The sequence below is a fragment of the Scyliorhinus torazame genome, chromosome 17 (genome assembly GCF_047496885.1).
Source record: "Scyliorhinus torazame isolate Kashiwa2021f chromosome 17, sScyTor2.1, whole genome shotgun sequence".
NCBI classification, from domain to species: Eukaryota; Metazoa; Chordata; class Chondrichthyes; order Carcharhiniformes; family Scyliorhinidae; genus Scyliorhinus; species Scyliorhinus torazame.
This window is the reverse complement of record NC_092723.1, coordinates 111,582,589-111,602,785: the sequence shown is the minus strand read 5'-3', so window position 1 is coordinate 111,602,785 and position 20,197 is coordinate 111,582,589. Positions and strand designations below refer to the sequence as shown.

Here is a 20,197-nt window from a genome sequence, read left to right as displayed (position 1 = left end):
AGAATCCATTACTGCATATTAAATTGTAACCTTGTTCTGTGTCAAACATGTCATAAAATACACCAGTATATCATGGTGCAGACACACACTGATGGACACACAGTGGGACCAATCAACATACACAACACCGCAGCCAATCACCAGTGAGAGCACACACACTATAAAGACAGGGGACATCAGAGTTCCCGCTCGTTCGAGTAGCAGCTAGCTAGGAGCACAGAGCTCACAGCCTGCAACACAGACATTCACCATGTGCTGAGTGCATCAACTGGTTAGGACAAGGCAAAAGTCTTTAGTTAAAGCTGGTATCGTATTTACCCACAGTTCAAGTATGTTTAAATAGTTAACCTTTTAATAAAATAGTGTTGCACTACTTCAAGTGTTGGTGACCTGTATGTGATCCAGAACACCCAACACATCAAAACATTTAAAAATATTAATCACCAGGGAGCACACCCAATTTTAAATATCTTACACTGACTGGGAGAATTTCAACAACTAAACTCAATTCAGTACCAAGTGATGCTGGCTATGTAGTGTGTCAATATTGCTAGGTCCAGCTCAAATGCATTTGCTCCTGGTAATTCAGAATGCACTAAGATATTGCGAGAGGTTGTGTATATGAAATAGTGTGTGCCCCAATAGTTTGCTTTTTTTACAACATGTCTTGTGAAATGCTTCAGCTATTGTCAATGAATTTCTTCAGCGGCATGATGTTTGGCCCATGGCTATAGAATTGTACTGCAGTGGGAGTCAAAGCTTCTAAAGGCAGAAATAGTTTGGTGACGAAAAAAGAAAGAATGACCTCCGAAAACAATTTATTTGTCATCACATTTTGGGAGTGATCCTTGTGGAAGTTTCATCACTATGAGACAGACACCGAAACAGCTTTCACTTATTGTCACCAGACCTGATTATTGAGCATTATTTGAGAAAGATCCTAAAATTGTTCTTTAACAATTGAAGGATTATCATGGATCTAACCTCTCAAAAATAATAATATAATTGTTTATCCATTTAGCACAAAAGGACTGAGTAATGGATTCAGGGATATGCCACTTGGAACAAGAAAGGCTGTGCTTAGCCTGTGGATCCTTGGTTACCTCAACACTTCAGGTACATGCAATTGTGAGAAAAGGAAACCATGGAATGATTTTTTGATTTTATCTGTTAGGCAGTCACTTTACCTGTGTTCCTCTGCTGTGTAATTTGGGTCCCAGATGTTTGCAGTTGATGAGAAGTTGGCATCTATGTTTGCAAATATTTTCTCTTTTGCTTCCAGCCTTCCCACTTCGTTGTTACGAAAAGAACAGTTTTGTTCTCTACGTGAGAACCCATTTCCAAAGATTTTCTGAGTTGCTAACTTTGACGGACACATTTTCCCTGCTTCCCTCCAATCGTGCTGTTGAGGTAAAAGCAAAATGATTTCTCTTGTGAGCTGGAACGGGTGTGAATGTCTGCATTTCCTGGTCAACATTGCCTACCTGACATGTCAGTAAAACAGCAATGAATCTACTAATTGTAGTGTGTGTCTGACTGAAGTCCTAGGGGAACTGATTATGGTTGGAAATGTGGGAAAAAGCCGGGCGAGTGTCCAGTCAGTGTGAACCCAATTCATGCAATCATGATTTTCAGTGACAAAGATTGTCATTAATATTTTGTAAGTTTAATCTGATGTGTTGAGGAACTTTGAACCGTTGGGCACTGCCTACTCCTGGTTATTTGAATGAAACTCCCAATTGTATTTTTACAGGTGTTAAATGTCACAGATGCTGGTGAATTGGCTGATATGCTGAGCAGGCCTGGGTTCATTAATGATAACAACATTCTGACCACAGTGTTACTCCATATCCAACCCATCCAGAAGCTGGCTACATTTGTAGATGAATTCAATCAAAAAAGCAAAGACGTGAGCAGCAAATGTTATCTTGACTTTTCAGGTTGAAGGGTGTAGGGTAATGTTTTGTACAATATGTTGCCCTTCATATTGGAAGAGTCTATTTGTGTGGGCTACGGTAGTCGAGTGAGGAAAATCTTAAGTGACTCTTTTAATAAGGGGCCAAAGGTACCTGTGTATTAAGGTATGAATGTTTTGATTATATGTTAATGTGTTCATGCGGATACAGTGCTTATTTTCCAAGGTTCCCTCAGAATCTGAAATCTCGGGCAAAACTAAATGTTTTCCAAGAGTTCCCATTGGCCAGTAGAAGTGTATAATGATCGGATCAGCTAATTCATCAGTGGCACTGTTGATTAGATCCCAACTGAGGAAAGAGAACTCTGCAACAGTTAAAGACGGTTGGGTAGCGGTGGTTGAGGCTAGATTAATCGTCGTTATAACTTAAATTGTGGATCAGAGTGAAGCATCTTTATTTTCTCCAAAGCTGAAGCTATGATTGTAATAATTGCTCAGACCTGATTCCCAATTTGGGAAAATTATCTTCATGAATGGATATCATGGTAGAATCACATTGCAGTTTGAGGCAATCTTTGTTGTGACATTACCTCTTCCTTATTAATGCAATTATATGGGAAAGCTGGGTATAGAGGGTTATGGGCCAAATGTGGGCAAGTGGGACTAGCTTAGTGGTTAAAAACTGGGCGGCATGGACAAGTTGGGCCGAAGGGCCTGTTTTCATGGTGTAAACCTCTACGACTCTAAGCCTAATTTCCGTTTCCTTTTGCAGAGTAATCTGCAAGCTGCTAATCGAGCTGCCATCATGGATGGTCTGTGGCCTCCGTTTATCAACAGCCTGTCGTTAATCAATGACAGCGACATCGATGAATGGCTTAATGTCAGATTAACTCCCTATCTTCCATTTATCACCACCCGCCTTTTGTCTTCCATGAACACCCTTCGAATCGGGTGCCTTTCGTACAGGAAAATGTAAGTTTAATTCAATCCACTCTGAATGTATCTTCACATGAGCAAATTCCTTCATTGTCCCATGTAAATTGTTCTCCAGGATTAGTTTGTTCATTACATCTGCAGAGTGCTAGAGCTGAATGAATGTAGCAGAGAAAAGATATTTATGGTATGACAACAAACATTGAATGTGCATGTCACTGCTCAATGTCTATCCATACTGCGGACAAGTCGGGAAAGGGAAGTAGAAAATGCTGGCAATACACAGCAGGTGTGACAGGTGTGTGTCGAGAAACAAAGTGAATGTTTGACGTCTGTGACCATTCATCAGAACAAATAATTGGAAATGAAATGGAGGAATTGAAAGATGAGAAAGGGTAGGAAGAGGAACAAAAGGGGAAGACTGTGATTGGGTCGAGGGGAGGAGTGGTTAAATGCCAGAAGGTTTCGGGGGTACTGTCATAGGAATGTCACTTTTAGAAATGTTTGTCTTCTCAAGTGGCTGCAGTGATGTCAGTGTGTGGGTGGAGCTGGTCTCTGGCTCTGCTTTTTACTTTTGTTTTGAGATGGAAGCTGTTTTTGGCTCTGAGTGTTAGTTTCATTTTCAGTTGGTGAGCTACATTCAAACCAAGGAGGTGAATTTTGGTTGTTCTCTCTGCATGCTAAAGAATGTCTCCAGATCACTTGATGATTTCAAAGTAATATCTGTTTCTGTAAGGAATGCAAACCTACTGTCTTTGTCAAAAAAGGTCTTTGACTGATGGATGTTGTTAGTAAAGTGACTAAGGGTACCCTATAGAGTATTGTATCTTTGGGGGAGTATCAGTGTTGGTAGTTAATAAGAATTTTACTGTGTGTTTATAGAATGTTAACTGGATTCATAGAATAAATATTTGTTTTTGTTTTAAAATACTTTAGATCTCTGTTGCATCACACCTGTAAAGTGGGCCCTTGTGCTCCCCATAACCAAAATCTATTAAAAGTTGTGGGTCAGGTAAACTCCATGGTATACTTTGGTGTTCTCTAAACCCTGACCCATAATTGTACAAGGCCAATGAGAGTGGTAATGAGACAAGTGAATAAACAAAATAAGTGTCCCGAGGATTTGTGAATTGCAGGATATCTGCCATCCAAACACAAGGTGAAAGAATTAAGAAAGAATTGAGAGTAAATACCAATGCAAGGTGGTAAGACAAAATGGCAGAAAATTTGGAGATCTACATGGTGCTTTACTTGTTGGATTGGCACATGATTACCCAGCTCCATGAAACATCGCCCAATGTCTTTAATTTGCTCAAGATTTATTGTATTTCTAACTTGTCTTACTGATGAAAGGACCAAACCTGAAACATTGGCTAGGATTTTCCTACCCCGCTGCAGTGTGCCCTGATGCGAGGGATACGGTGGGTCAGGACAATCCCAGTGGCAGGCTGGTCCAAAACATGCCATCTATTAACTTTGTTTAACGCAGACAGAGAGCCCTCCTGTGTGATAATACCAGGAATGTACCGAATCCAGAAATAATGCCCCAAACCTGACTTCTGCAGTTTTTGTTGGGGTAGAATGGGAACTGGTTCTTAATAGCAAATTGCTGGTCCACGGAGGCAGCTGCCCGTATATATCAACAGATGCCTGCACTCATGTGATTTTGGTCAGATAATTGTCTGAAACACAAAGATTGAAGCTGGTAAGAGCAGATGCAAAATTTGTGGATCTAGATGGATATCCAGGGTATCCTTTTGGAGAGGCATGTTACCCCTTTGGATATGGTACTTGGACAACCTTGGTGGAGGGATGGCACCCTTTTGGAGACATAAGGCACCCACTGGGAAAGTTCAAAGTAACATGATTGTGTTTAAAAGGCCATGAACTCATTGGAACTGTCCGCTCTGTCCAAAACCTGTCAAGCTGTCGAAGAAGTGCCTAAACTTTAAAATGAGCTATTCAAGCTTGCAAAAAGCTGGCAAAACTCATATAATCTCTACACAGAACTTTATTTCATGTTAGATAGTTACTGCAGTAGCCTATCATGCATTCTGGTGAGTTGACATTGAAGGAGTAAGGACAAAGAGTCGTGGGTGGGAGGCATGACTTGGCACCAATTTGGCCTGTGTATTGTACAGGGATATGGAGGTGAGCGGGGGTTGTGTTTACATTGCGACATGCGGGTTCAAGCGGGTTGGGTAGAGGGATGTGAGGTGCCTTTGGGCTGTGTGGTATAAAGTAGTATGGATTGGCATGGATGGGGTTTACGAGTGTGTGAGAGGTTATGGTTTTTTTTTGCTTTCTTCAATTTTTTATATTTTCAGCAATGTTTTGGGGTGCATATGAGGCTTTCTTCCCAATCCACCTTTGAAATTGGCCGCATCTGCATTCGTTCTGGTGTGTTGGGGTTGATGTCTAATCCAGTCCGACCACAGAATGCTGTTAAGTCAAACTTCAGGGTCTCCTTTCATGATTTGCTTGGAAGGAAAATATCCCTCTCTGTGCTCCTGACTTGGAATCGAAAAACCTGGCCTCTTTTGTCTTTCCACAAGTTGTTTCTTTCATTTTCTTATGGGATGTGGGCTTCACTGGCCAGGCCAGCTTTTGTTGCCCATTTCTAATTGCCCTTGAGAAAGTGATTATGAGCTGCCTTCTTGAACCGCAGCAGTCCATGTGGTATAGGTACACCTTCTGTGCTATTATGGAGAACTATCCAGGATTTTGACCCAGTCACAGTGAATCCCGCAAAGAAGAGAACATCGGCCACAACTGGGAACCCTCCCATAACCGAGAGCTTTACTATAGCCAAGCACCACCCCCTTACTCAACATCAATCACCCCTGCCTGGAAGCTAAAGAACAGTTCAGGCAGAAAGTGAACAAAATCACCTGACAGCTAGATGCCTGAATAGTTCATTTTCATCTTCCTTCACGCTTGAATTCATCTCAAGTCTCCTGTTTTGAACCTAACCATAATGTTTATAAACATGTAGGATTTAAGAGCTTTCACTTGCTCATTTTCTCACCTTACAACCCCCTGGGCTAATGCACGGTCTATTCCAGTACCACTTGACCGGGAGTCGCAACGCAATTTCAATTAATAAATATTGCTCAGAAGGTTCAGGTCTTTGGCCTTTAGCTGCCCTAGAAGTATAGTCACCAGGTTTGTAAATTTAAACACAATTAAGTTTATTAATAACAGTAACTATAATTAAATGTGCAGCAAATATAACAGGTTAACTATAATCTAATTCCTAACACCCCCCCCCTCCCACTTAAACTCACCCCGCCCTCTTTATAGAAACACACACACAAGGCAGACGTAGTGGGGAGAAGAGTGGTGTAATATAATAAATAAAGTGAATAGATGAGTCTTTGTTTCAGATGATCATTTCGAGTACAACTTCCTTCAAGACTTTCAGTTCGAGACTTCTGTTTCCAGTCTGTAATGAGTTTCATTGTAGGTTGATTTAGAGGGGCTGGTTTAGCACAGGGCTAAATAGCTGGTTTTTAAAGCAGACCAAGGCAGGCCAGCAGCGCGGGTTCAATTTTGGTACCAGCCGCCCCGTACAGGCGCCGGAATGTGGCGACTCAGGGCTTTTCACAGTAACTTCATTTGAAGCCTACTTGTGAAAATAAGCGATTTTCATTTCATTTTCATTTCAGGTTCATTCAGGTCTCTGCAGTCTCAGAAATAGAGCAGCTTTTCTGGAGAAAACATGAGGGAGACAGAGTGAGAGCAGGTCTTTTTTTCCTGAGTGTCCGAGTCTCCACATATCTTCCCCTGGCTGTCTGAAAGTTATCCCACTCAGGCAGGACCCAATCACCGCCTGTTACCAGGCAGAATATGTCCTTTTGGCCAATTCATTGACCACCAGTCAACCACTTGAACCGAGTGCCATCGATCTCTCAGGTGCCGAAAAGTCTGAGTTCTACTGTCCAAAGCGACCAGAGTGTTCTCTTTTGTAACTTTTGAATTCCTCATTTTCCTGCTCGACTTAAAGATATATGTCCATTAACATCAATGGATCAAAATGATAACAGCAAACATAAAGATAGGGGGAAAAGGGGAATCAATAGGAAGGGCCCTTACAGTGAGCGCAAAGCACTTGACTGCTTTTGGTGTGGTGACAAACTGTCAATCATAACTAGATGTTTAGAAACATTACTGATTGGTTCAAAGCAAGCAACTTGAAGGGTGATGAAAATACAAAATCCAGCCACCTGGCTGTGGAAGCTGTCAGTTGCAGGCTGCTAAAAGCTATTTCACTTTGGCTGGAATAGCAGCCTTGCAGATCAAAGGATCTGAGGGTGTTTCAAAGCCTTTTGATGTGTTTTTGACTTCCTATTAAGTTACAGCTGTTGCTTTCTAGAAATCCGTGTGAGGCAGCAGATGTAAGGCACAGTTGAGTAGAAATCAATGATTTGTTCACTGTTTCTGCAAGGACGGCTCTTCAGCTTCCAGGCAGCGGGGACTGTTAGCGGGGGCTGTGGGGTGATGTTTCCTGCTGTGGGAGGTTCTGTGTTATGATGGGGGTCTCTGGTGCGCTCGCTATGATGGCGGGGGGGGTGCGTCAGGTCACCCTTATGCATGCGTTCTGTGGAGGGAGCGGTGATTCAGCAATTCCTGTGACGGAGTGGGGAGAGACGATGCCCCCTACCTGTCAGTGGAAGTGTGGGGGTCAGGATTTGTGTTGCGGGCAGAGGGGAGCCCGTTGGCGGGCCTCAGTATCGGGCCGCCTGCCCAAAATGGTAACCCGATAGTGTGATTCGCGATGGAATCCCTTGCGATTCCCTAAATGCCTAAGGTGGGGACCGTGAATCAATTCTGGGCACCACACCCAGCACCAGCGCGATCCTGAACTGATTCAGCTGCGTCAGGAGAACATAATCTCTCCCACGGAAAATCCAGCCCGTTACCTTCATTTCTGTTGTGTTGTTTTAGATTCCTCTTTTTAGTTACTGAACAGATTCTGAAAATGAAATTCTGAAATGTTATTAAATTTTGCCTTTAGTGTGCAAACGCTGAGTGATCGATACAATGATTTCACCTCAGACAAACAGAAGGAAATCTACAATGGCGTCAAAGCCTATCTACAACAAGGTGACGGTAACACACTTTTATTCAAATTTAATAGACGTGAGGATACTGTTCGCTGAGGAAAGAGAAAAATCAGCCTGGGCTCCTCAATATCCAAAGACACTTAGTGAAATTTGCACCTGAGTTAATTTGCACCTGAGTTAATGAGCGTTGAAGGCAGGTGGAATTCGCTCTGAATCTAAGGATCTCATTGACACTCACTTATACATTACAAAGTAGCGCGAAGCTGCGGGCAGCTATGGAGATTGATCCTGGGTGAGAGTCATTAACTTGCGGAGAGAAATACGTTTTTGTGGGGAGTGGTGAGAATCCCTGTTAGCATTTGTGAGTAATTGCCCCAACATATTTTTTAAAAATATGACACCCCATTTTATTCAGAGTTAATGTAGAATTGTTTTACTTCACAGGTCCCAAGCCCAAATGCTATGATGTGAATGATCCGGCCCTGAACTCAACTGCATGGTTTGCTCAATATCTGGGATTATTTATGAACCAAATATCACTGGCTGACCTTCTGTCTTTCTCTGATAATGAAACCCAGGTACCTATTTTTCTTTTACCCTAAGACAGGGAGACAAAAGATTGGTTCTCTGGAAATCAGACCTATTGTCAAAGATGTGGTTGCATAAAGGTCCAATTACATGTGCGGTCCACTCTGATGCGTTAACTGATTTGGAACTTTGCGTCCTGTGGGTGTAATTCCAATCTTGGGTGTAGCATAACACTGGGGATAGCTACAGTGCCCGTTTGAGGCCAGTGGATAAGGAAATCGTGTGGTGCGAGAAATGAAATGGCGATGCACGATTAATCTAAAGGCGACTTAAGACCCATCAATCATTTATGTTGTGCGTTTGCCACGATGGAGAGTTGTTGGAATCCATGCTCACTATATTTGTGTTTTCGCCAACAAGATCCCTGAATGTTTTATTATTTAAATCTATAAAGAACACAGCATTGTTGGGGCCAATATTTCAGTTATCTTGCAATTTTTGTGCAGCTTCAAGATTTTGTGGTAAACCCTGAAAACCTGGCACTGTTAGAAACTCTGACGTTATCCACTGAAATTTCAAAGTTCTACCTCAGGTTGCTGCTTCTAAACAATCCTCACATTAATGTTTCAAGGTATGTCAATTTCACTATTCATATTAACCCAGCATGAGATATGAAGCAGAACGTTCAGGTCATAATCTTTATGGATGCAAAGCAAATGTGGAGAATGTGTATGCTAAGCTGTTTAAGCAGGGATGCAGGGAAGGAGCAGAGTGTGCACATGGGAAAGAGAGCAGCTAGAGGTCTACAGATTGCCTGAAGGAGGTAAGACGAAGGACTGTAATGTATGTGAAAGGGCACCCAGATTGTGTGGCCTGATTTTGTAGCAAATGATCAATTGATTGAAGCAGGTTGAAAAAGAAGAGTTGAAATCTTAGCTAAATAGCTGACAGTCAGCGAGGAATCCCTGAAAACCTGAGTATTTCTGCATTGACAGTGTTGAAGATGTAAATATTCAAGTTACTGATCTCTGTGAGACAGAAAGTGTGGGAGACAAAGGGAACGAGCGATTTCTTCCTCACAATTTCATATTTATTTCATGAAAGAAGTGATTTTAGTTTTCTAACAAAATGAAATATGTTTGGTGGAAGATAGAAGGCTAATAAATGCAATGGACAAAATATGCAGTTTTAGATGGAAGTGGGTGATGAACCCCTTTAAAATAGTCCCAAGAGTGAGATATTTTCAATGATGTTATTGTCAATTGGGAGATTACTAAGTAAGGCAATTTGTGACTGGTGTTCTTTTGCAGTCTTCCAAACTCTCTGGTTTGCTTCATTACTGAAACAAATCTACTTCAGTCCTTGACTGAACAGCAAGTCCTGGCTGTAACAGTGAAGATAAACCAGGTCTGTGGGCTGATCGTGCCACCTAACGCTACCAATGGAACAGTACCTGCTGAAGGCCCAACAGATGAACAACTGAAGGTAAATGGGAAGATCTACTGCCAAGCATTGAAATGCATCCTCCAAAGGAAATGGAGTATTTATATTATTTTTATTTCTTCTTCAGCTGTCAATAGCAATAGTGAGCAAAATTAACAGCTTTTCAGTCGGCACTCTGAATTCACTGGGGCAAACGGCTGTTGGACTCTCAGTGTCGCAGGTTCTAAATATTGATGGTGACACTCTGCAGAATGCTCTGCCAACCCTGGGTAAAGTCAAAGGCTGGAATGTCGGCCAGGCCAATACGATTGTCGGCAAGTTACTCAGAAATGGCCTGCAGGTAAGAACTCACTAAATCGGAAATGAATAACTTACATTTATAGATGAATAAAGCAGATAATCTACACAGACAGTGTCATTTGGTCTGTTAGTTTACTGGATTGGCAGCTATGTTTGAGCTAAATTTTTATTAATGTTTTGTCGCAAAGCAACAGTCAGACTATTAAGATGGTTGCACAGTGGGTAGCAAGTTTGATTCATGTCGACACTGTCTGTGTGGAGTCTGCACGTTTTCCCTGTGTCTGCATGGATTTCCATCGGGTGCTCCGGTTTCCTCACACAAGTCTCAAAGTAGTGCTGTTTGGTGAATTGGCCATTCCAAATTCTCCCTCTATGTATTCGAACAGGGGCCGGAATGTGGGACGAGAGGCTTTTCACAGTAACATCATTGCAGTGTTAATGGAAGCCTACTTGTGACAATAAAGATTATTATAGTAACTTCATTGAAGCCTACTTGTGACAGAAGCGATTGTTATTATAAAGATTATTATTATAAGATGATCCACAGGCAGGTAAAAAATAATGTTTAGTAAAGTAAACAAACACTCCCTGAAGTGAATTATATTCTGATGTAAAATCCTGTAATATCGAGGTGTTGAAGATGATCCAGCATTACGCAGTGGCTTTTGTATGTTTGTGGATGGATAAAGTATCAAAAGTACCAAGTGCCATATTCTCTATCTTTTCATCAGATCTGGGTTCAGCCAGTGGGGAAGAATCTTATTCATGTGTTTCAGATGGGATTCTGAGAAGAATGTGATAGAGATGAAAACTTTCAGATTGCTGGCACCTGAAACTTGTTATTTGTTCAAAGATTGCATCTGGAAAAAAAATGGATCATAACAGATTTATCCCAATCAGCAACTCACCATTTCGCTCAATTTATTTAAATTAGCAAATTTGAAATACATTTTAGTACTTTGTTAGGATTTCTTAGGATGCTGTTTATGCTGTGTCCATTCTTACCTCGTTAAATGTGCGACCTTATGTATAATTTCTAGCACATTAAGGGCTAATGCAGTATTTTATCCTACCATCCGATGGAGCTGGGGAGCAGATTAATAAAAATAATGCCTCTCAGACTTCTGGGAGAAGGTTAGAGAGAGTAGGACGAGAGCAGAGAACAAGTAGAGATAGTGTGTGTGAGATAGGTATTGGTATCGTGTAGATTGTAATTACAGTTTACAGTATTGCTAGCTTTAGGAATAGTGTTTGAACTGTATAATAAGTATTGTAATAACATTTACCTTTGTTAACTTAAATTAGCTTTGTGGTCTTTGTGTACACTACATGCAGAATCCATCCTGGGTGTTAGCAACACGAAACCCACAAAATGGGATGTAATGATCTTCAGCGGGTTCTTGTGTCAATTGGGCAAAATTGAACCTGAGTGTGGAGAAGTGAAGCCAATAGATTTGACAACAGTATATCTTGTGTATGTTGCATTGTCCATTCTGTTGTCAAATGTGTGGTAAACTGGAGCTGGTGATGTTTATAGTTGCACTGCCATGCCACGACAAGTGGGAAAATGATGCAATCCTGTGACTATCTAGTGACAGTTTTGATTTCCTTCTGCCTTCCAACTAGGTCAATAACAGACAGAATCTGCTGGGTCTGGGAAGCTTGGTGTCTGGTATTCCCACCGATGTATTCCAGCGCATCGATCCTGGGGTGTTCATCAATGTATTCTCAAATCCAACTTTTGTTGAGAATATTGGGGCATCACCACAAACTCTACAATTCATCTGTGTTCTGCAGGTGAGTGACATCGAATGCATAATCAATGGTAATAAAATTGATCTACATCTCATTTGTTTCTGACTGCTGCTTTTATTTTTTAAATGTTGATGTGTTTGCATCAAGCCTATTTTAATCTCCAGGTGCTGCTGCCTCCTGAACACTTTAATTTCTATTCTTTTTCATTCTAATTCAGGTGTTCCGGAATGTAGATGACCCTGAAAGAAGAGTAAGCATCGTTCCATCTGTTCTAGCCAAAGATGTGCCGCCTGTGTATTTAAATTCAAACCTGAGCCTCAGTGACATTAACAACAAACAGTGGATTCCCAGTCAGGTGAATGAATTGCTGCTTTGACATTGAAAGATAATGGGCGGGTTCTCCGTCCCGGCAGCTGGCCAATGGGTTTTCCATTGTGGGCACCCCCATGCCGTCGATAAATCCGCGGGCGTGTGTGCGCTACCGGCGAAAAGGGGGATGCTCCCGACGGAGAATCCAGCCCAATGCCTTGTGGGCCATTGTAGTGAGGTGGGGAGGGGGCACGGGAGAGGGGGAGAGTAGGGACAGTTCAATTGAAACATTTTTTTCTTAAATTTAGAGTCCCCAATTCATTTTTTCCAGTTAAGGGGCAATTTAACATGGCCAGTCCACCTACATTAGAACATAAGAACTAGGAGCAGGAGTAGGCCTTCTGGCCCCTCGAGCCTGCTCCGCCATTCAATTAGATCAAGGCTGATCTTTTGTGGACTCAGCTCCACTTTCCGGTCCGAACACCATGTCCCTTATCTATCATTATCTTAATAACATTTAATGAAGGAGCCTCAACTGCTTCAGTGGGCAAGGAATTCCACAGATTTACGACCCTTTGGGTGAAGAAGTTCCTCCTAAGCTCAGTCCTAAATCTACTTCCCCTGATTTTGAGGCTATGCCCCCTAGTTCTGCTTTTACCCGCCAGTGGAAACAACCATTTAATTTCCTATCTATTCCCTTCATAATTTTAGATGTTTCTATAAGATCCCCCCACATCCTACTAAATTCCAACAAGTACAGTCCCAGTCTACTCAACCTCTCCTCGTAAACCAGCCCCTTCAGCTCTGGGATTAACCTAGTGAATCTCCTCTGCACACCCTCCAGCGCCAGTACATCCTTTCTCAGGTAAGTAGACCAAAACTGAACACAATACTTCAGGTGTGGCCTCACTAACACTTTATACAATTGCAGCATAGCCTCCCTAGTCTTAAACTCCATCCCTCCAGCAATGAAGGACAAAACTCCTTTTGCCTTCTTCATCACCTGTTGCACCTGTAAACCAACTTTTTGCGACTCATGCACTAGCACACCCAGGTCTCTCTGCACAGCAGCATGTTTTAATATTTTATCATTTAAATAATAATCCCATTTGCTGTTATTCCTACCAAAATGGATAACCTCACATTTGTCAACATTGTATTCCATCTGCCAGACCCTAGCCCATTCATTTAACCTATCCAAATCCCTCTGCAGACTTCCAGTATCCTCTGCACTTTTTGCTTTACCACTCATCTTAGTGTCGTCTGCAAACTTGGATACATTGAACTTGGTCCCCAACTCCAAATCATCTATGTCAATTGTGGGCCCAACACTGATCCCTGAGGGACACCGCTAGCTACTGGTTGCCAACCAGAGAAACACCCATTAATCCCCCCTCTTTGCTTTCTATTAATTAACCAATCCTCTATCCATGCTACTACTTTACCCTTAATGCCATGCATCTTTATCTGATGCAGCAGCCTTTTGTGTGGCACCTTGTCAAAAGCTTTCTGGAAATCCAGATATACCACATCCATTGGCTCCCCGTTATCTACCGCACTGGTAATGTCCTCCAAAAATTCCACTAAATTAATTAGGCACTACCTGCCCTTTATGAACCCACGCTGCATCTGCCCAATGGGACAATTTCCATCCAGATGCCTCGCTATTTCTTCCTTGATGATAGATTCCAGCATCTTCCCTCCTACCGAGGTTAACCTATAATTACCCGCTTTCTGCCTACCTCCTTTTTTAAACAGTGGTGTCACGTTTGCTAATTTCCAATCCGCCGGGACCACCCCAGAGTCTAGTGAATTTTGGTCAATTATCACTAGTGCATTTGCAATTTCCCTAGCCATCTCTTTTAGCACTCTGGGATGCATTCCATCGGGCCAGGAGCTTACCTACCTTTAGCCCCATTAGCTTGCCCATCACCACCTCCTGAGTGAGTACCTTGTTCCGACAAAGAGTCATATTAAACTCGACACCGTATCTCCCTCCACAAATGCAGCCAAACCTGCTGAGTTTATCCAGCACTTTCTGTTTTTAAAAGTGTCTCACTTTGTTCTCGCCCCTACTCTCTACCCGTTACTTTCTTGGAGAAGTACATATGGAGAATCATGTCTCACAAATTTGATTGAGTTTTTTGAGGGAGTGACCAAGAAGGTAGATGAGGGTAGTGCAGTAGACGTTGTCTACATGGACTTTAGCAAAGCCTTTGACAAGGTACCGCATGGTAGGTTGTTGCAGAAGGTTAAAGCTCACGGGATCCAGGGTGAGGTTGCCAATTGGATTCAAAATTGGCTGGACGACAGAAGGCAGAGGGTGGTTGTAGAGGGTTGTTTTTCAAACTGGAGGCCTGTGACCAGTGGTGTGCCTCAGGGATCGGTGCTGGGTCCACTGTTATTTGTGATTTATATTAATGATTTGGATGAGAATTTAGGAGGCATGGTTAGTAAGTTTGCAGATGACACCAAGATTGGTGGCACAGTGGATAGTGAAGAAGGTTATCTAGGATTGCAACGGGATCTTGATCAATTAGGCCAGTGGGCCGACGAATGGCAGATGGAGTTTAATTTAGATAAATGTTGAGGTGATGCATTTTGGCAGATCGAATCAGGCCAGGACCTACTCAGTTAATGGTATGGCGTTGGGGAGAGTTATAGAACAAAGAGATCTAGGAGTACAGGTTCATAGCTCCTTGAAGGTGGAGTCGCAGGTGGACAGGGTGGTGAAGAAGGCATTCGGCATGCTTGGTTTCATTGGTCAGAACATTGAATATAGGAGTTGGGACGTCTTGTTGAAGTTGTACAAGACATTGGTACGGCCACACTTGGAATACTGTGTGCAGTTCTGGTCACCCTATTATAGAAAGGATATTATTAAACTAGAAAGAGTGCAGAAAAGATTTACTAGGATGTTGCCGGGACTTGATGGTTTGAGTTATAAGGAGAGGCTGGATAGACTGGGACTTTTTTCCCTGGAGCGTAGGAGGCTTAGGGGTGATCTTATAGAGGTCTATAAAATAATGAGGGGCATAGATAAGGTAGATAGTCAACATCTTTTCCCAAAGGTAGGGGAGTCTAAAACTAGAGGGCATAGGTTTAAGGTGAGAGGGGAGAGATTCAGAAGGGCCCAGAGGGGCAATTTCTTCACTCAGAGGGTAGTGAGTGTCTGGAATGGGCTGCCAGAGGTAGTAGTAGAAGCGGGTACAATTGTGTCTTTCAAAAAGCATTTAGATGGTTACATGGGTAAGATGGGTATAGAGGGTTATGGGCCAAGTGCGGGCAACTGGGACTAGCTTAATGGTAAAAACTGGGCGGCATGGACTGGTTGGGCCGAAGGGCCTGTTTCCATGCTGTAAACTTCTATGATTCTATGATTCTATCTCAAGGTCCTCACCTGTCATAGCCTCATTTCCATCAGTCACTGGCATGTTATTTGTGTCTTCCACTGTGAAGACCAACCCAAAAAACCTGTTCAGTTCCTCAGCCATTTCCTCATCTCCCATTATTAAATCTCCCTTCTCATCCTCAAAAGGACCAATATTTACCTTAGCCACTCTTTTTTGTTTTATATATTTGTAGAAACTTTTACTATCTGTTTTTATGTTCTGAGCAAGTTTGCTTTCATAATCTATCTTCCTCTTCTTTATAGCTTTTTTAGTAGTTTTCCGTTGCCCCCGAAAGATTACCCACTTGAATGCTTTTTCCTTCAACTTGATACTCTCCCTTATTTCCTTAGATATCCACGGTCGATTTTCCCTCTTTTACCGTCCTTCCTTTTTGTTGGTATAAACCTTTGCTGAGCACTGTGAAAAATCACTTGGAAGGTTCTCCACTGTTCCTCAACTGTTTCACCATAAAGTCTTTACCCTGCACATCGTTGGGTTGTGGGGGTGAAACCCACATAAACATGGGGAGAATGTGCAAACTCCACAGGGACAGTGACCCAGGGCTGCGATCGAACCTGGGACATCAGCGCTGTGAGGCAGCAGTGCTAACCACTGTGCCACCGTGCTGCCCCGTTCAATTGAAACATGAACATTAATTCATAGGTCAGTTGAAAAATCAGACCAGATGTGGCGCTTTGTACTGGTCTGGTTGTTTTGTGTAAAAGCAGTCTGTAATTATTGTGAATATTAATGATTTAAATGTTTTTGCTCCACAGGCTGCCGTGTTCTTTGAGAGTGTGGTCAGAAACAGCAACAATTTTTCAAGGTAAAACTTTTTTTTTTTGCTATACATCTGGTTCTCTGACAATTTTTTCTGCCTGTCTATGTCACCATCTGTATAAATTAGTCTTATCTGAACCTTGATATATATATATAATCTGTTGAGTAAAAATATTTTTCTTGAGAAGGGCAGCACGGTAGCCTTGTGGATAGCACAATTGCTTCACAGCTCCAGGGTCCCAGGTTCGATTCCGGCTTGGGTCACTGTCATCCTTCCCGTGTGTGCGTGGGTTTCCTCCGGGTGCTCCGGTTTCCTTCCACAGTCCAAAGATGTGCAGGTTAGGCGGATTGGGCATGCTAAATTGCCCTTAGTGTCCAAAATTGCCCAGTGTTGGGTGGGGTTGCTGGGTTATGGGGATAGGGTGGAGGTGTGGACCTTGGGTAGGTTGCTCTTTCCAAGAGCCAGTGCAGACTCGATGGGCCGAATGGCCTCCTTCTGCACCGTAAATTCTATGAATCTATGAAACTGTGATTTAGTTCATTTAAGCCAGTTATTAAACCTATTGTGAATGGATGTTTTTACTCAGAGCATTGTTTACCAACTGAATATTTTACCCAGTACAATGATTTCTTCTGGGTCCCATCATAGGGAACTGCTATTGGTCAATATTTGATCTGATAATCTTTCAAGGCAAACTGTTCTGTTCATACCAGTTCCAATCCATATACACAACTGGTATAAAATAGAACCTGGAATTATTAAATAGACCTGGATGATTTGACCCATAACTGGACTACATTTTGATTGATATAGGATAATACTAATGTTAAAATCCTTGTTCCTCAGTTCCTCATGATTGTTAAAGTAGGCTCAGTCTCTCAGCATTAGAACAAAGTGAGATGTTTCGAAATGACGTAATGATGCCATTATTTGTTTCAGATTTTCACCTTCTGTCCTTCAAGGCTTCAGCTGTGGTGCAGTGAAGGACCTGGAATTTTCTATATTTCTTCAACTACTGCAAGCAATGAAGGGTAAAGGGGCAGTGTTTGACGAAAGTCAGGTGAGGTCTTTCATAACAATCACATTGGAGGAAAATTAGACGGCTGGATTCTCTGTTTGGGAGACTGTTCTCGCCCAGAGCTGAATTGCACTAGTTTTATGATCCCCTTTCGACCGTAAAGCGGGGTGCAATTCAGTATTGCATGCCATGCAAATTAATGCATGGTCTGGAATCCGGGATTTCTTAGGGAATCCCACTATCGGGTCGCCATCTTGTGCTGGGCGGCCTAATTGCGATGTCTGGCGGACAGCAGCCTCCCTCCACCCGCAAATCGGCCAACCCCCACTTCCCCTCCCTGCACAGCAAATCGGCCCCGACCCCCACCACCACCACACGGCTGTCCCTCACCCCTGCATTGCATGGGAGACCCTCTATCCCCAAGTCCGGAGGTAAACCCCCCCCCCCCCTCCCACACGCTCCAGGGACTCCTGTTATAGGCCGACTTACCCGGGACCCCTGTAATTGGAGGACCTACACAGGGACTCCTATGATTGAGGATATAAGTTCAATGAAGTGCAGTCCAATCTCTCAAGCATGTGATTTCTCTGCGTTTTACCTCTCTCAGCACTGCAGTTACCTCATTGCCCATGTGTGGACTGCTCTCTAGCTTCCAGACAGGGTTCCCTTTTGAGGGGAAGGGGGTGCTGTAGTGGGGATTTCTTTAGGCATGGGGTCCCTGTAGAGATCCCCTTATTGCACGGGTCGCTGTGGTGGTCCCCCCATTACAGGGGTACCTGTGGGGGGTCCCCCTATTACAGGGGTACCTCTGGGGGTGATCTCCCTTTTACAGGGGTACCCCCACGGGGGTCCCCCGTTTTCCAGGAGTACCTGCGCAATGTCCCCCGATTACAGGGTACCTGTGAGTGGTCCCCCATTTGAGGCATCCCTGTGGGGACTCCTCGTATGACAGGTGCCCCTCTGGGGCTTTCCCTATCACAGGGGTCCCTGTGGGGGGTCTCCCTATCACAGGGGTCCCAGTGGTGGTCCCCCTATTACAGGGGTACTGATGGGGAGCCCCCCTATTACAGGGATAACTCTGCGTGGTGTCTCCCAATTACAGGGGTACCACCGTGGGGTTCCCCCCCAATTCCAGGGATACCTGTGCGATGACCGCTATTACAGGGGTTCCTGTGGGGGAGTCCCCCTATTACAAGGGTACCTCTGGAGGGGATTTCCCAATTACAGGGGGACATGTGGGATGATCCCCCTATTATAGGGGGACTCCGGGGTCCCCCTATTACAGGCGTGCCTGTGCAGTGTCCCCCTATTACAGGTTATATGTGAGGAGGCCCCAATTGTGGCATTCTTGTAGGGAGTCCACCTATCATAGGGGCCCCTGTGGGTGGAGTCTCCCTATCACACGGTCCCTGTGGGGGGGGGGGGGGGGGGGTCTCCCTCACACGAGCCCCTGTGGGGTTCTACCAATCACAGGCGTCCCTTGGAGCAGGCGGGGCAGGTCATGGTGTACTTTGGGGGTAGGCGGTGGTTGGGGGGATGGGGAATGAGGGCGTTTGAGCCTCAATTGGCTGGCATGGTCTCTACCATTGTAGTCCTTTTTTTCTAAAAATAATTTTTATTAAAGTTTTCACAAAATATCAACAACAAAATGTAAAAGGAACCCAATAGAATTAAATACAAAACAAAACAACCCAGTGCCGACCTCCCACCTATACATAAATAATAAATTAACACCCACCGAAACACATAGCAAATATATACACCCCCTCAGATCCCCCAGTCTCGCCAAACAAAAATAACACAGAACCCACAACCCCCCTCCCCCACGGGCTGCTGCTGACCATTGTCTACTGTTCTGCCAGGAAGTCTAAGAACTGTTCCCACCGCCTGAAAAACCCTTGCACCGATCCCCTTAAGGCAAATTTCATCCTCTCCAATTTAATAAACCCCGCCATATCGTTGATCCAGGATTCCACGCTTGGGGCCTCGCATCTTTCCACTGAAGAAGAATCCTTCGCCGGGCTATCAGGGCCGCAAAGGCCAGAATACTGGCCTCTTTCGCCTCCTGCACTCCCGGCTTCTCTGCAACCCCAAATATTGCGAGCCCCCAGCCCGGTTTGACCCTGGATCCTACCACCCTCGACACCGTCCTCGCTACGCCCTTCCAAAATTCCTCCAGCGCTGGGCATGCCCAGAACATATGGGTGTGGTTTGCTGGGTTCCCTGAGCACCTAACACACCTGTCCTCACCCCAAAAAAACCGGCTCATCCTTGTCCCGGTCATGTGTGCCCTGTGCAGCATCTTAAACTGTATGAGGCTGAGCCTCACGCACAAAGTGGAAGAGTTCACCCTCCCTAGGGCATCTGCCCACGTCCACTCTTCGATCTCCTCCCCCAACTCCTCCTCCCACTTATCTTTCAGCTCCTCAACCAAGGCCTCCTCCTCCTCCTGCATCACCTGGTACGTTGCCAAGATCTTCCCCTCTCCAACCTACACCACCGAGAGCACCCTGTCCTGTACCGTGCGTGGCGGCAGCAGCGGGAATTCCACCACTTGCCGCCTGGCAAATGCCCTTCCCTGTAGATATCTAAAGGTGTTTCCCGGGGGGATCCCATACTTCTCCTCCAGCTCACCCAGGCTCGCGAACTTCCCATCCACAAACAGGTCCCCCAACGTTCTTATCCCTGCTCTGTGCCACCCCGCAAACCCTCCATCTATTCTCCCTGGGACAAACCGGTGGTTCCCCCGTATCAGGG

At 44.0% G+C, this 20,197-nt stretch overlaps 1 protein-coding gene across 1 annotated transcript in view; it reads left to right on the top strand.

Moving 5' to 3' along the window:
* Positions 1-20,197, top strand: part of LOC140393469 (uncharacterized) — a 470,641-nt gene that overhangs the window by 97,389 nt on the left and 353,055 nt on the right. Inside the window, exons 55-67 of the mRNA XM_072479798.1 lie at positions 1,022-1,116; positions 1,283-1,410; positions 1,754-1,909; positions 2,688-2,887; positions 7,866-7,954; positions 8,359-8,492; positions 8,949-9,073; positions 9,753-9,927; positions 10,013-10,225; positions 11,812-11,982; positions 12,158-12,295; positions 16,418-16,467; positions 17,362-17,482. Coding sequence (XP_072335899.1) covers positions 1,022-1,116; positions 1,283-1,410; positions 1,754-1,909; positions 2,688-2,887; positions 7,866-7,954; positions 8,359-8,492; positions 8,949-9,073; positions 9,753-9,927; positions 10,013-10,225; positions 11,812-11,982; positions 12,158-12,295; positions 16,418-16,467; positions 17,362-17,482 — 1,795 coding nt within the window. The remainder of the gene's footprint in view (positions 1-1,021; positions 1,117-1,282; positions 1,411-1,753; positions 1,910-2,687; positions 2,888-7,865; positions 7,955-8,358; positions 8,493-8,948; positions 9,074-9,752; positions 9,928-10,012; positions 10,226-11,811; positions 11,983-12,157; positions 12,296-16,417; positions 16,468-17,361; positions 17,483-20,197) is intronic.